Genomic DNA, 15610 nt, shown 5'->3' with positions numbered 1-15610 from the left:
CGTAGCCGCTTCCCTTTGGGCTGGCCACGGTCACCGCCACGCCTGAGTTCAAGGCTTGTTTTACCAGTTCAGCTCTTCTCACCCAGATCCCATTTCTAAGGACCCTGCAAAGGGAATTCCAGGCATCCCTTGCTGTTGGTCTGGTGGGCTTCTCAGACCCAGGGCAGCCAGCCTTCTGCCCCTCGGTCCTCCGGGGCACAGCCATGGACCTGGCTGACCTGATCCTCGGCTCTGCGGCTGGGCCCTGCCTCTCACGTCTGCCCTGGGCCCACTCTCTCGGCTTTGACCTGATGTGTCTTCCTGACTTGTGTCTCCTTTCCCCCAGCCAACGCTTTTCCCTTTCTACCGTCTCCATTTCTCCTTTCTCCGTCTGCTGTTTTGTCCAATGGGCAGCGAATAGTTGGGTATTGAGCCTTTTTCTCCTATACAGGAAAGCTGAATTTCTGGATTAGCCAGTGAATTTTCTGGAAGCCATACGGCTTGTGATGGCCACAGGCATTTTCCCACCTGCCTCTGACTTTCACACCGATATCCTTGTCAGGATGGTAGGAGGCTGCTGGTTGTCTTATACCAAAGCCTGGCCCTTCTGGGTTTCATTGGTGAACGGCATTATGTAGCTTTTGGGCGTCCGTACACATCTCTCTGCTCTGCCTCTGATGCACACACTGTCACGTGGCCCTTTCCACGTAGCTCTGGATGGGCTTCGTGTAGGAGCCTCCTCTCCTTTCCTGACCCAGGCTCCTTTGGCACCACGGTGCAGAGCACCCACGGAGCAATGCACCCTTGTGTGTGCAATCCAAAAGTGTGGGAGAGTTACCGCGCATGGAGCCAGACTGGCCCCGTGGTGGTGGACGTCGGCCTTCATCTCCGGACAAAGAGTTCTACATCTTCTCAGCACATGAGCAAAAGCCCACAAGCATCAAACCTTCTTTTTATTCCGATGCGAGCCACCATCTGATTGCTCCCAAACAGACATGAATCTCAAGAACTCAGGCTGAGCCCCGGGGGAGATTGCAGCCTCACCGGAGGGAAGTGGAGCTTCCCAAGACCAAGTACGTCCAGTTACTTCTCAAGTGAAAGCCAAGGCACTTGGAAGGATAAGCCAGGGAGTAAGGGGTGATGACAAGCCGCAACCCTCCCCCCAGAATACGTGCTCCACGCTGGAGGCTTTGTCTAACCTTGCAGTTTCCACAAATTGCTGGTGACAAGGGAACATCTTGAGGATTCACCAACTTTAAGTCGGAGGAACTCCAGTTCATGCTTTCAACTGGTTCTTGAGTGCCTGCAACAAGTCAGGCGGGCTTCTAGACACTTGGGGTGCATCGGTGAACAATAACAAGAATCTCTGACCAGGGGGAGTTCATACGCTCTAGGGACGGTGGAAACAAACGATAAAGAGACAGGATGACTCTAATTTTGTAAATGCCGTGGAAAAAGGAATAGCTGTGTCTGCACTTGGGAGCCCCAAGGAGGTGGGGCTGGTGTGTCCTCTCTGAGAAGGTGATGTTTTGTTCACCTTGAAGCAGGTGAAAGGCTAGATGTTAGGATGGCTGTGGCGATTGTCCTGGGTCGGGAGACTCCGATACAAATACTCCAAGGTCAGAGCCTGGCGTGTTCCAGGGCCTCTGTGGCGGGAAAAAGGAAGTGGAGGAGAGGCCAGGGCCAGCGGGGAATGAGTTCGTTCTCAGCAATTCGCTCAGAGTAAGACGCACGAAGGAATGTTTTTATTCAGGAGCCCAAATGTCTCTCCTGTTCTTGGGCTTTCTTGTGTCTGAAAATTTCCACTCGACAGCGCAAGAGTTACCTGTAAAAGGGGATGAAAGTCACAGCTGAAAGCCTTTTGAGGGCGGGAAGTGTACTTACCAAGGAAATGCTCTTCTAGCAGGCTTTGCTTTGTCACGTGTTGTGAGAATACCGCTGAGTGACTCTAATTTGGTAAATATATACTTGTGATTTTTGAAAGAAAATCCTTTGTTATAAAATAAGATGAAGCAAATATTAAGTACAAGCATATGAAGTTGTGGTAAAATAGGGGTGCTGGTGTGCGAGTAACTGAATATCGGGGAAAACCCCCTTAAATACTCTTTACTACTAGCTCAGTGGCACCTGTCTCATCTTGCTGGTTACATGCGATCCAATGAAAGCCCTCTGTGATTTCCTGCCTTAAATACTGGCCCAGGACTCACCTCATCCTCTTTCTTTGGTGTCTCTGCCAATGGGACAACTGTGCCCCCTCCTGGCCCCTCTGGACCCCCACACTGGGGATTTTTCTTGGTTTATGTATCGGGAATGTTGGCTTTATATGTGTTCGGAATGGAGAGCTCCCTGTGTTGCTGGACGGGATTCCTTCTGCTCCCCCTTGCCCTGCCACCTCCCTAAATGCTGCACTGCGTTAAAACATCCAGGCAGTCAAATTGCCACCTGTTACTTGAAAGGCAGACTGTTTGCCCAATTAGCTTATAGTTATATATATAAAAAAGTGACTAGACAGATGCAGAAATTTGGTGAGTATTGGCTGCTACTGAGTCCTGTCGGCAAAATATGAGTGACTTCATGAAAGAAACGGGCCAATTTGCAGGTAGAAGAAACAGGAATTCTTAAGAGTATCGAAAATTGATAGAAAAAGCTGACTCCTTCTAAATCTCAGCGCAGAGATAAGAGCAAAGAAACAAAGGTCTTAAGACAAATTTTTGCAGCACCAATGAGATTAAAGGTGGAGTCTTCCTACCCACACCCCAGAGAGCGTTAGGGCAGTAGCAGTGCCTGAAAAAAAAAGAAAAAGGTGCACAAGCACACAGAGAAATGCACATGGCTTGAGAATAAGGGCAGGAAAAGAGGTTTGAGTAGAGTTGCTGCCCAGGGGGCTGATTGGAAAAAACCAGAAGCCTGCAGAATTTTCGATGGAGCTGTTTTGCCTGAGAACCATGGGCCCAGACTACAAAAACTTGTGTTTCGGGGTCTTACAACAATATTGAGGTAGAAAGAGCACTGAGCCAGAGGAGGACATACGAGTAAATCCACTTTGGAGAGGCTAATCTGAAGGAAGGACCCACACAGGCTAAGACTGCCTTCCAGAGCGGGGGGTGGGGGGCCCATGTCGTATCAAAGCATTGCTTCACGTCTGCCCCGAGAAAATTCGGAATTCCTGGGGGTCAGATATGGGCCGGCTCCTTTGCTTCTCCTGTTCCCCTATGGAAGTTTACTGAAGGTATCTAGTCCCTGCTCCACGATTGCAAATTGGGGTGTAGCAGGGAGGGAAAGGACCCGTCTTTGTGTGTTCTAGTTTGCCGAGGGAAGGGAAGGCGCTGAGTCCTTCCATGAGGTCAGCTGTCCATCCGTGGGCAGGGTTTAGGTCCTGCTGTGAGTGGAGTGTTGGGGTGTCCAGCACCAAGAATTGGGATGGGGTGTGTGGGGAGGAGAGGCACGGGGGCTACCCCAACAAGGATGCATCCTATCCAAAACGGGGTTTGCTCCCCGATGACTATGGGGAGCCCTTCTGGAATTTTATGGTGTGTTCTGTGCCGTTGGAGACAGTTCTGATATTCCAACCCACTCAACCCAGGCCTCCAACCCTGCTGGTCGCTGCTGAAATCAACAAGATCGGGCTGCAGAAGAGAGTGAGGGGTGGGGGTCTGGGGGTCTGGCGAACCGGGCTCTGGGTGTGATGCAAAAACATAATTTCTGGTTACTGCAACTGACGTTTGGGGTATCGGTTTCTTTACTTGAAGAATGGAATGGCTGTGCTAGACGCTCTCCTTTCACGCCTGACATTCTATGGCTTAATGACACTGTCCCAATACCGTGGATGGTTACAGCTCGCCTGGATCATGTACTCTGCACCCTGCCTAAAACTCGCCTCCAGCTTCAAGGCGCTGGATAAATCTGTTGGGCAGCGGGGTGGGGGTTGAGCGATGAAAACCAGAACAGTCAGGTTCAAGCATGTTGGAGGGATGTTTTGGGGACTAAGCAGCTATCTTGGGGACAAGGTCCTCAGGATCAGAGGGGACATGGGGCAGGCACCGTGGAACTGAGCATGACTGAGTCTAGGGCCAGAGGACAGCCCTGCTGCAGGTGTGGCGCCCAGGTGACAGGCTCTGACCAAAGTTCTGTTACACAATAGGGATGCCCCCTCAATGGAGTCACACGCACGGAAGCACGCAGGACCAGTCGGGACAGGTGATGTCACACCAAGTCCCTCTGATGACAGGTCCCACTCGTGATGGGAGAGCAGCGAATGGGGCTGAGTCACCCAATGACACACGCAGCCGGGAGTGGACTCAAAGGTGATTTAATGGAGGCAGAGCAGGAAACATGCATTTCTTCCCATCCAGATTCCCTCTTCGGATGAACCCTGAGCAGTAATTTAGACTAAAACCACTAAGACCCCTGTGTAATTTAGAGGCTCAGGGGACCTCCAAAGTTAGTGTAAGGAAGAGCTTCATAGCACATATTTTTAGATGCAAATAGGAAAGGCAGGGTGAGAACATGCAGATACAAGGTCTGTAGGCAGGTAGGACACAGAAGCAGAAGCGGAGGCATTCAGTGCCGGGTCGGCTCCTCAGGCGTGTGGCTGTGGCCCACTTTACTTCTGCTTGGTCTTCTGCTGGGCTGGGCCTGGGATGACCACTGAGGGAGATGGCTCAGGAGTCTTCGACTGGCCAGGCTCAGGGAACTTAGGGTGGACCGGCTCAGGGACTTTGGTGTGACCCTGCTCAGGAAACGTAGGCTTGCTTGGTTCGGGCTGCTTGGGGTGGTATGGCTCCGGAACCTTGGTGTGGCCAGGTTGTGGCACCGTGGTGTGGCCAGGTTGTGGCACCTTGGTGTGGAACGCCTCCTTGGTTTGGGGGACATATGGTTCCTGGGGAGGAGGCTGGGAGGGCTGTTTCACCTGCTGCTGCTGAAGCTGAGGGGGTGGGACGAAGGGCTGCTTCTGCTGGTGGGAACTCATGCTTCAGAGGAGGCCGGACCTGGAGATAGTAAAACCGACTCAGTGGTTTGGTGAAACAAGGAAGGAGACACGTGGTAGGATAAGTACCATGCTATGGTATTTCATGCCCTTTCAGAGGTGACAGCCTCTCTGCCCTTTCTGTTGGCCTGAATTTGAGATCACCGGGAACTTTGGTGATTTCAAGAAGAGAAGCGTAGAGGTGCTTTCCTCTGCGCCACCTGGGTGGAGCCCTGATCTGTGCTTCCTTTCTCCCCGGTGATTCTGAAAACCTGCGTCGGCAACACGACACAATAGCTGGTTCCCAGGATTGATTGAGGCGCCAGGTTTTGAATAATTTGGAGACATGACAGCATGAAAATTCTGGAGTCTACCCTCTCATGTCCCCCACATCGCTCCCCTAGGAAAACTCCATAGCACCCTGCCCTGAGCCCACATAATCCCACCTAGGGGCCCTCTGTTCACACTGTCCTTTCTGTGCATGCTTTCTGGAAGGCTTTTCATCCCACAGCTGCTTGTCTGCACATGCAAGCTCGCCATGGCTCTCGTCCCAGACATTCTCTGCCAAATTCAAATCACCTTCCTCGGTTTGCCATAGCGCAATACCTGCCTTGCCCTCTTTCTTAATCACTTTCTATGCAATAAGTTTGCAAATCACACCCATGTTTTATGTTCTCTGATGGATTATAGGTCCATGGAGTAAAGAAAAATGTATCTTTGGAATACCCAAATTGCCAATGCAGTGCCTTCAAGACAGCGAATTCTCAATAACAATTAGAGGGAGTGTTAAAAGTCCCTAAAAGTCCCCTGGACATGGGCTGTCGTCCTTGTCCTGTAACTGACCAGACGATCATTACAGAAACCACTGCCCTTTTCTGACCCCAAGTTCCATAGCTGCCATCTGAGTGGGAAGTCAAAAAGATCTGTAATGTCACCTTAAACACAAATTACCATTGCGTGTAAAATAAATAGATCCTTAGCATGACGCAGATCCCAATCAAATAAAACCCAATTAGGCAAATACCAAGACATTGCAAGTGGTAAGACTCACCTGGCACAGAGAAAAGTTCAAGTTGTCGGGCCTCTCGGGTCTGGTGGGGTGTCTCTGGCCAGCTGGCATTTTATACAGACCATGGGCCTTGCCTTAAGGAAGTGGGTTTTTTGAGGCAGGCTGTTCTACCTTTGTTCAGGCTTTTGTCATGAAAATCTCTGGCTTAACATTTTTGGGTACTTACTCTTTGACAAAGAAGTCACCTGGGCTGGTTGTCATTGTCCACCCACTGCTATGGGCAACCGGATTCTTGGGTGGTGACGAGTTAAATCAGGAGGAGTTTCTGGGCTTCTGGGACCAGGAACAACTATGTTTCCTGGACAGGACCCTAATCCTTAGCGCTTCTTAATTCGGGTGAGCATTTCAGTTTTCTCAGCGGACGTGGAGATGAGCAATCAGCACTTCTGGTTCTGCTGGGAAGCCCCTGAAAACAGTGACTGAGTCACCTGATCCTCACTGCAGTGACTATTCAATAAGGACAATAAGTGAACCGTAGGATGTTCCTTTTCTCAATGGATCCGGGCCTGGGAGGAGAAAGGCAGGGCCAGAACGCCTGCTTTGGAAATGCATTGTTCACACTCTGGCGAGAGCCGGCAGCCACACCCCAGGCTGACCAGGGACAGGAGCCGGGTTGGGGATGGACAGTAAGATTGACTGCTTCTGCCTCTCATCCATCTCTTTTTCTTCCGGGGGCGACACAAGAACAAGAGAGCTTTGATTCCCTGAATTCATATATCAGCCATATCCTCTGATCCTGGTAAGAAAAACCAGAGGTCTCTCAGTCAGCGTTGACCTCAGCACACAATCCCTTACCAGGTGTGACCCAGGGGAAATCTAAACATCCTTGAGACTCAGGTATGTGGATGGCTCCTCCCTTCCCACTGCTTCACCCTTGCATTGCCTCCCACGAACCTGAGCTCGTAGGCACAGTCACTGCCGTGGGCGCCTTCGGTCAGTTTCCCAGGGCCCTGCTTGTACTTCATGCTCGCCTCTGTCTGGTACGTGCTGTTAGTGGGCACTTGTTTTTCCCGATAGAGGTGTAGGTTCATGGAAGGGAGAGAGGGAGAAAACAAGGAAAGAAAGAGGGGAGGGAGGGAGGGAGGGAGGGGGGATGAGGGAGGGGAGAGAGAGAGAGGGAAAAGCATTATTTAGAGGCATGTCTATGAATTGCTTTGACAATAATAAAGCAACTATTTGAAAATGATTCACTTTCTTAGGATGGCCTCGTGATAGGAGCTGAGAAGAGGGTGAGGATTCGCCATCCTCCCACTCTGCTTCCTTCCCCACCCATTTTCCTCCCTCCCTGCTAGTGTCTGACTAGCCACCTCCCTCTGGAGTGGTGCCAGGGCCACCCTCACGCTGTGCTCTAGTCTCATTAGCTCTCCTCTCCAAACCCATCTCTCAGGAGCCCCTGACACAGGGAGCTTTGAGCCGACCCTGCTTTTGCACCTGGGATTCTCATCTCCAGAGGAATCTGCTCCTTGCGCTTCTGTACGAAGCTGGGTCTTTCTCGTGTCCTATTTGATTCTGGACTGTGATTCTAGAAGAAATTCCTGTCTTATGTCCTGTCTTTCTTTCCAGGGTGGGCTCGCTCCTGCCCTGTCCTGACATACTGTTCACTTTTATGAAAGCCTCTCTGGCATCAGCCTCTACAACTTATCACTTTACCCAACTCTGTTCCTTTCTGTTTGGACAAACATACTTGGTGGCTGGGTGTTGAGGCTCTTTCTGCTCTTCAGAGAAGCTTGTTTTTTTCTTCCACCATTGTACATGCACTGATCCCCAATACAGAGCGGGCATGCCATCGCTTCGGGTGGTGAGTCCCACGTCCAGAGGTGCCTCATCTTTCCCACTGCCCCCTTTTCCTGGTGTCGGAAGGCCACTGTTTTTCCCATATCAGTGGCCTGGGCCATGAATGTAGGTGACATTGCGTACCTTTAAACACTCTCCAGATTTTCTGGGTCTTGCTCTTTTTTTTTTTTTTAATTTTATTTTTTTAAATTTATTGGGGTGACAATTGTTAGTAAAATTACATAGATTTCAGGTGTGCAATTCTGTATCACATCATCCATAAATTACACGGTGTGGGTCTTGCTCTTTTGTCAGTCATGACTGTTCCCACATATTTCCTCGTGCTCTATTTTCTTGACCCTAGTAGGTTCCAGGATCCACAGTGTGACATGTCGGTGTGATTTTTTTAAGGCATGTGTGGAAGTGCAAGCTTGACTTATTAATGCTTGGCAGTCACACTTCACCAACATGAACTGAGAGCTACTGCTTCTTCCCTAGGGAAAACCCTTTGAGACACATTTTTTTTTTTTATATTTAATAAGTACAATTAGATGAGTTTGGACGTATGCAAACACCCTGATACCAGCACCACAATGAAAGAAATCCAACACCTCCCAGTGTTTCCTTGTGTCTCTTTCTTGGTGTGTGTGTGTGTGTGTATGTGTGTGTGTGTGGTGAGAACTTATCACGAGAGCCACCCTCTTAAATTTTAAGAACACTACACTTTGTAACGATAGGCATTGTGATATAGAGCAGATCTCTGACACTTATTTATCTAATAGAACTGAAACTTTATGCCATTGAATAACAACACCCTATTTTCCCACCCCTTTACAGAAAACCACTATTGTATTCTCTGCTTCTGGGAGTTGACTATTTCAGATATCTTATATCATTGGAATCATGTAAAATTTGACCTTCTGTGTCTGGCTTATTTCACTTAGCATAATGTTCTCCAGGTTCATCTCTGTTGTCGCAAATAGCAGGGTTTCCTTCTTTTTTTTTAAGAGCAGATAGAATTCTGTTGTGTGTATAAATGATATTTTCTGTATCCATTCACCTGTTGATGGACACTTGTGTTGTTTCCATGCCTTGCTATTGTGACTAATGCTGCAAGGAACAGGGGAGTGAGTGCAGATATCTCTTAAAGGCTGATCTTAATTCTTTTGCATATACACCCAGAAGTGGGAATGCTGGATCACATGGTAGTTCTATTTTTAATATTTTGAGGAATCGCCATACTTTTTCCACAATTGCTGCACCATTTTACGTTCTCACCGACAGTGTACAAGGGTTCCGATTTCTCCATAATCTTATCAATTTGTTTACCTTTTGTTTTTAACATAATTGACACATAGAATCATAAAAGAGCCATATTAGCCCAAACAACCTTGAGAAAGAAGAACAAATCTGGAGGCATTACATCCTGATTTCAAATTATATTACAAAGCTATAATAATTAAAACAGTATGGTACTGGCATAAAGACAGACATATAGACCAATGGAACCGAATAGAAAGCCTATGAATATATACATACATACATGTACGGTCACCTGATCTTTGACAAGAGTGCTAAGGACACAATGAGGAGAGTAGTCTCTTCAACAAATGTTGGGAAAAGTGGATATCCACATGCAAAAACAGACGAGAGAGAGAGAGAGAGAGAGAGAGGAGAGAGAGAGAGAGAGAGAGAGAGAGAGAGAGAGAGAGAAAGAGAGAGAGAGAGAGAGAGAGAGAGAGAGAGAGAGAGAGAGAGAGAGAGAGAGAGAGAGAGAGAAGAGAGAGAGAGAGAGAGAGAGAGAGAGAGAGAAGAAATTGGACCCCTACCATCCTCCATCCACAAAACCCAACTCAAAACGAGTTAAAGACTTAAGTGTAAGACCTCAAACTAAAACTCCTAGAAGAAAACAGAAGAAAACGTGGGGGAAATCTCTGTAACATTGAGCTTGACAAGGATTTCATGGATAAAAAACCAAAAGCACAGGCAACAAAGTAAAAGTAGTCGAGTGAGATTACACCACACTAAAAAGCTCTGCACGGCACAAAAAATTATCAGCAGATTGATTGGCAACCCACAGAATGGGAGAAAATATTTGCACACCATATATTTTATAAGGGGTTAATTTCCAAAATATATAAGGAATTCCTGCAATTCAATAGCAGAAAAGAAAATACCTTGATTCAAAAAGGAGCCAAGGGCTTCAACAGACATTTCTTCCAAGAAGACATACAAATGGCCTGGGGGTGTCTGAAAAGACGCTCGGCATCATTAATTAGCAGGAAAATGCAAATCACAAAATTATCAGGGAAATGCCGTTGGTGGTCACCTACTTTGTAACATATTGGTGTTTCCTTTTGCTTCGTTTCACTCCTCCTTTAAGCTCATGTTCCTCCTCCCTGGGATTATGTTCCCGAAGGAATTAGTTGCACATGAAGCTCTGTTTTGGGGGAATCCAGGCTAGAACCGGTCATGAAACATATGCTTTATTTGAGATGCAGAAAAAGAAACACAATTACTCAATGATGAAAATCAGTGCCGAGGCCAAGGTCAGAGAATCCACGTGGTGGAGCAGTGTAAGAAGCTTGGGATTGACCTAACGCCCCCTTGTGGGGGTTCTGGAACGAGGCTGTTCGATAGAGTAGCCACTAGCATATGTGGCTTTTTAAATTTAAATGTAGGCACCTCAGACTCCTAAACCCACGGAAACTATGCAATAATAAATAGTATATGTTGTTTTCAGATACTAGGTTTGTGGTGATTTATGGAAAACTAAACAGTACTTATTGCTAATGGTAAAATGTAGCAATAAGTACTGGTAAAACCTTTAAGCAAAAATTATAATTTTGTGTTCAAAGAGTGAGGTTTAGCATGTTCCCCTAAATCCCCAGCATCACCCTCAACATCTCAGCAGGTACCCAATAACCTCCTCCCATTGGGCAGGCACTGCTTCTGCAGGGGTGTGGAGGTGGCAGGGGTGTGTATGTGGGGGTGTTGAACATACAGCAGAAACGAGACAGATGGCAAATGGGGAGCGGGGGAGCAATATGGCGGAGAAGCAAGCACATTACGTGGGGGAGATGCAGGAAGCCAACTGGGAAAGCGGTTGGCATAGAGCCCCAGGAAAGAGACTCTTCTGAGTCAGAAATGGGAGGAAACAGCCCGCAGCCCAGTGGAAACTCCCTTATTGAGTGAGCAGTTCTCACCTAAACCAGATACTATCTTCGTTTTTCCAAGAAAAAGTACAATGTGTTAGCTGGCTGCTAACAGAGAAAGTGCTTCCGGTGTTGGGGTAATTGAGTGGGGAGGGGTCCCAGGGGAGCTCCAGGCCAATCAGGTTCAGATTTGGCCGAAAAGTGGGGGCGGGCTCAACACAGGAAAGATGGTGCCCACCTGCCAGCTGAATGGGAGGAAGACCTCACAGAGGATAAATGGCGACTGTCCTCCAGCCCTTGCGTCAAAGCCACACACTTCAGTCTGTCCCCAATATGGCTCCCATGTCGTCCAAGTCACCGTCCTTCTGTGGGAATTCAAGGTGAATGCCTGCGAATGCGTCTGTGCTTAAGAGGACGGCTGGGTTTCTTGCCGCCTTCTGTCCCACCTGGATAGTCAGAATCCCCACTGTTTTTCACACCCAGATGTTGTGGGGGCTCCTCTTCCTGGCACCAGTACTCTGGGCTGGGGAGCCTGACGTGGGGGTCTGGGGTCCCTTACTCCTCTGGGCTGGAACCTCCGTGGCTGAGATGTCCCTGCTGATTCTCAGCCCCCACAGGGAGGTTTGGGGCCCGTTCCCCATCTCCGCCCCTCCTGCCAGTCTCAATGTGGCTTCTTTTTTCTATCCTTAGTTATAAAACTTCTGTTCGGCTTAGATATAAAACTCTGTTTGGCTAGACTTCAGATGGTTCTCCAGGATGGTGGTTCTATAATTTAGCTGTAATTTTAATGTGTTCATGGAAGGAAGCAGGCACAGTGTTTATCTATTCCGCCATCTTGGATCTCTTATAATCTATAATGTTGAAGGGATCAGCCTTATAAACAAATCTTTGTGCATATGAATGCATATTTCGCACAGCTCCCCTCTAAGATGGTGCCTTCCAGCCACACATCACGAGTCAATGTCCCCAGTGGCCACTCCTGTGGCTATCACTGATATTTTCCATCACTGCCAATGAGCAGCAATCGGAAATCACTTGGACGTGTGCCAACCTTACAGACCCAAGTGACCTCATTCTCTCCCGTCAGTCTGATAATCACTCATCGACCTGCAAACCTTGCTGGACAATTTTGATCTTACAGTCTCCAGATTGCTCCGGAGTTCTTCCCAAACTTGCTCAAGTGCTGGTGTATCACGCAGGTGCTACCTGTTGCCTGCCTCACACCTGCTTGATGTTATGGACCATCCATCTTGTCCACAAATGGGGTTCATTCCTCCATGACCACTGCAGCCCTCCTGAAAATTCCATTGGTCATTCAGCCTCTAGAGATAGCTCCCTGGTATCCGAGACCCGCTCAACAGAGCCTTTCAAACCCACTGGTCACCAGCAAACTCAAGAAGATAGGGCTTCATTGGACAGAGCCAGAGGGTGGAAAACTGAAGACTGGGCTCTGGGTGTGATTCAGAAACGTGACTTCCAGGTGACCTTAATGAATTACCCTCCCCTTTCGGGATATCAGTTTGTTGATCTGGAACATGAATGAGCCAGCCTAGGTGCTCTTTGAGTCTCCTTTCAGCCTAACAGTTTATATCTCAATGATCTTTACGCTGACTTTCTGTCTCATCTGTATTAACCTCTCTTTCTTCTGAAACCTGCCTAAACTTTTTCCTTTTTTCTTTGAAGCATCTGCTTTTATGTTCTTCTCTGAGAGGTACCGTGTGTGTGTGTGTATGTGAGTGTGTGTGTGTGTGTGTGTGTATCACTCTGTATGTAGCTCTGTGGTGAGTGTGGGTATGTATGTGTTTCTGAACGTGTGTATGTTTGTATCTGAGTGTGAGTGTTTAAGTGTTTGGCTTCTGTGTGTTGGGACGTCAGGATGGGAGGATGAGTGAAGAAGAACAGATACTCATGTTGGAATATGTAGAAGCACTATTTCATAATAATAATAACAACAATAGAATCAACTAAACAGAATAAGGGCGATTTGGGGGCCAGGGCTCAGTCAGGGAAGGCTTGAAGCAGATACTGTGTACGTACAGGCCTGACTCACTCGGGTGGGAAGAAAGCCCTGCTCTGGCTGAGGCTGCCCCAAGTAACAGGTTCCAGGTGGCTTCAATGGCCCTCCCAGCGGCAGCCCTGGACTGTCCTGTAAATACAACACACACACACACATGCGCGCACGCGTGCCTGGATTAGGCGCTTTCTGACCGCAGCCCTCACAACCAGCAACCAGCCCTCTGTGTGCAGTTCCTTCTTCATGTTGAGGGAAGAGTGAAGAAAGCCGAGGTGGTCAATGACACACAGAGCCAGCTATGGAGTTACAAAGGATTTAATGGAAGCAGAGTCGGGAACAGTCACTTGACCCCCCACAGGACTCACTGTCCCGATGAGCCCTGCGCAGCGAGAAGACCAGCTCAGCCAGTGAGACCTTCAGCCTTAGGCAGGAGCACAGAGCCCTTCAGACTGAGCGTGAGGACCATCTTTTTCGAGGGTACAAAGAGGGAGGGGTTACGACTCAGGGTGACAGCATAAGCGGAGTGGGAGAGGGGGTTCAGCACCCAGTGGTCGGCTCCTCCAGAGCTTCGCTGTGGGCAGCGTTACTTCTGCTTGGTCTGCTGAACTGGCGCTGGGATGACCGTTGAGGGACATGGCTCAGGGACCTTGGGGTGGCTGGGCTCCGGAACCTTGGTGGGACACGGCTCTGGAACCTTGGTGTGACACGGCTCCGGAACCTTGGTGTGACACGGCTCTGGAATCTTGGTATGACATGGCTCTGGAACCTTGGTGTGACACGGCTCTGGAACCTTGGTGGGACATGGCTCTGGAACCTTGGTGTGACACGGCTCCGGAACCTTGGTGGGACATGGCTCCGGAACCTTGGTGGGACATGGCTCCGGAACCTTGGGGTGGCATGGCTCTGGCACCTTGGTGTGGCACGCCTCCTTGGTTTTGGGGACACATGGTTCCTGGGGAGGAGGCTGGGAGGGCTGTTTCACCTGCTGCTGCTGCAGCTGAGGGGGTGGGACGAAGGGCTGCTTCTGCTGGTGGGAACTCATGCTTCAGAGGAGGCCGGACCTGGAGATGGAGCAGATGGTTTAAACCAAGATTAACTAAACAGGAAGCCACGTTCAATGCCAAATCAGTTTTATTTCAGGCCCCTTTAGAAGCGTGGCCCTCATCTGTCCCTGTCTCCTTACACTTGAGAGCAAAATATGCTTTGATAATTTCTGGGCCCTTTCAAAAGGAGGAGCTTCAAGGCAAGTTGTTCGGTCCATTTCAGTAGGATTCGTTCCTTGGCTCCCTTTCTTCCCCAGACGTGTGGTATCCCTCATTGGCAAGTACCCAAGACCACCTATTAGGGCTTTGGGGAAGTGATATATTAGAAATGAATGCGGGCTACCCAGTCCTCGTACCGCGCAGCACTGCGTGACTTCTAGGATCAGAATCGTGTAGGAATCTAAGCTCCCACTTCTTCCCTCACAGCCGCTGCTCACACAGCCCCCCTGCAATGCTTTCCTTCCCATCTCTGCTTGCCCAAATGCTCCTCCATCGTTACTCACGTCACAGACGTCATGTGCCACCACTGGGAGCTCTCCCTGAGGGTGGTGCCCCAACTGTGCCACAGCCCTTCCCCGCCCCCTCTCCCCACACTCATCACCCGCTACTTTGGGTTCCACCTATGTACGTGCACTACCTTCCCTGCTGGGTTGTGAGTTCATTGAGGAAGTTCCTGTCGGTGTGATTTACCCCAAGTTCCTAGCACAGTGCCTTAACTATAGTAAGTTCTCAGGAGAGGTCCATCGCGTGAATTCAAATTTTTATAAGAAGTAACATAACCAGAGAGGACAGTGGCACTTCTGAGAGTGAGTTCTCACTTCTGAAGCGAGTTCTAGTTGTAACCCTGCTTTGAACCTACTGGGGGAACTTGCACAAATGTGTCCTCGTCCCTGACCCCCATCTATGTCTGTCCACTGAGGCGGCGGAAAGGTAACCACCTCCTGAGTTCTCTTCAAACCCAAACTGTGCTTTACCTTAAAACAGAAGCGTCCCGTATTCTCTCTCTCCCACTTAATACCCTGCATCAGCCCTCTTACACATGGTTGCCTCCGTCCCGTTTCTAATCATGAAAAATAAGCAAGTTTCACATTGGTTCTCATCAGAGCCTTACCTGGTTTGCAGAGAAGGACGGGGTTTCTGGTCGTCCTGGTATGGTGTAGACTCAACGGGCAGCTGGCTTTTTATAGGCTCCTGGAGCCCTACCTTAAGGAAATGGCCCTCTGTTGTCATTCCGTACTTGTCAAACATGAGTCACCCCCACTCCCCTCAATTACCAGTTGGCTCAGCTTTTGCGAAGAAAACCACCCACTTGATATTTTTGGCACTGACTGCCTGACACTGATGTCACCTGGGCTTAATTCCTGCTGCCACCATCCCCCTCAGACCCAAGTGTAGGGCTTGTGTTGGGGGAGGGGTGAGCCACAGTCTTTCTGGAGGATTTAATGAGTTAACCCTGGAGGCAGAACTGGGTCCTTTGGTTGCCTTGCTACCTCCCTGCTCTCTTTCTCCTGGAGATGGTTGTTCCTCATGTTCTGGGGGATAGAATACATTCGGGCACATGAACAGGTAGGAAAGAGGAGGGAGCAGAGGAGCTGAGGTGGGCACGAGGCG

At 49.1% G+C, this 15610-nt stretch overlaps 2 protein-coding genes across 2 annotated transcripts; both read right to left on the bottom strand.

Moving 5' to 3' along the window:
- Positions 1-4304: 4304 nt before the first annotated feature.
- Positions 4305-6136, bottom strand: LOC117014979 (small proline-rich protein 3-like). Its single transcript, XM_033093300.1, has 2 exons — positions 5997-6136; positions 4305-4967 (listed from the first exon to the last, which is right to left on the bottom strand). Exon 2 carries the CDS (start codon positions 4946-4948, stop codon positions 4583-4585), a length of 366 nt encoding a protein of 121 aa, XP_032949191.1. The 5' UTR covers positions 4949-4967; positions 5997-6136; the 3' UTR covers positions 4305-4582.
- A 7119-nt stretch (positions 6137-13255) lies between these two features.
- Positions 13256-15182, bottom strand: LOC117014912 (cornifin alpha-like). The gene is made up of 2 exons (XM_033093205.1): positions 15111-15182; positions 13256-14017 (listed from the first exon to the last, which is right to left on the bottom strand). Exon 2 carries the CDS (start codon positions 13996-13998, stop codon positions 13540-13542), a length of 459 nt encoding a protein of 152 aa, XP_032949096.1. The 5' UTR covers positions 13999-14017; positions 15111-15182; the 3' UTR covers positions 13256-13539.
- Positions 15183-15610: the final 428 nt, after the last annotated feature.

Source organism: Rhinolophus ferrumequinum, chromosome 22 (genome assembly GCF_004115265.2).
Source record: "Rhinolophus ferrumequinum isolate MPI-CBG mRhiFer1 chromosome 22, mRhiFer1_v1.p, whole genome shotgun sequence".
In the NCBI taxonomy this organism is placed as follows: Eukaryota; Metazoa; Chordata; class Mammalia; order Chiroptera; family Rhinolophidae; genus Rhinolophus; species Rhinolophus ferrumequinum.
Note: the sequence above shows the minus strand (reverse complement) of the source record. Positions and strands in the feature narration are given on the sequence as shown.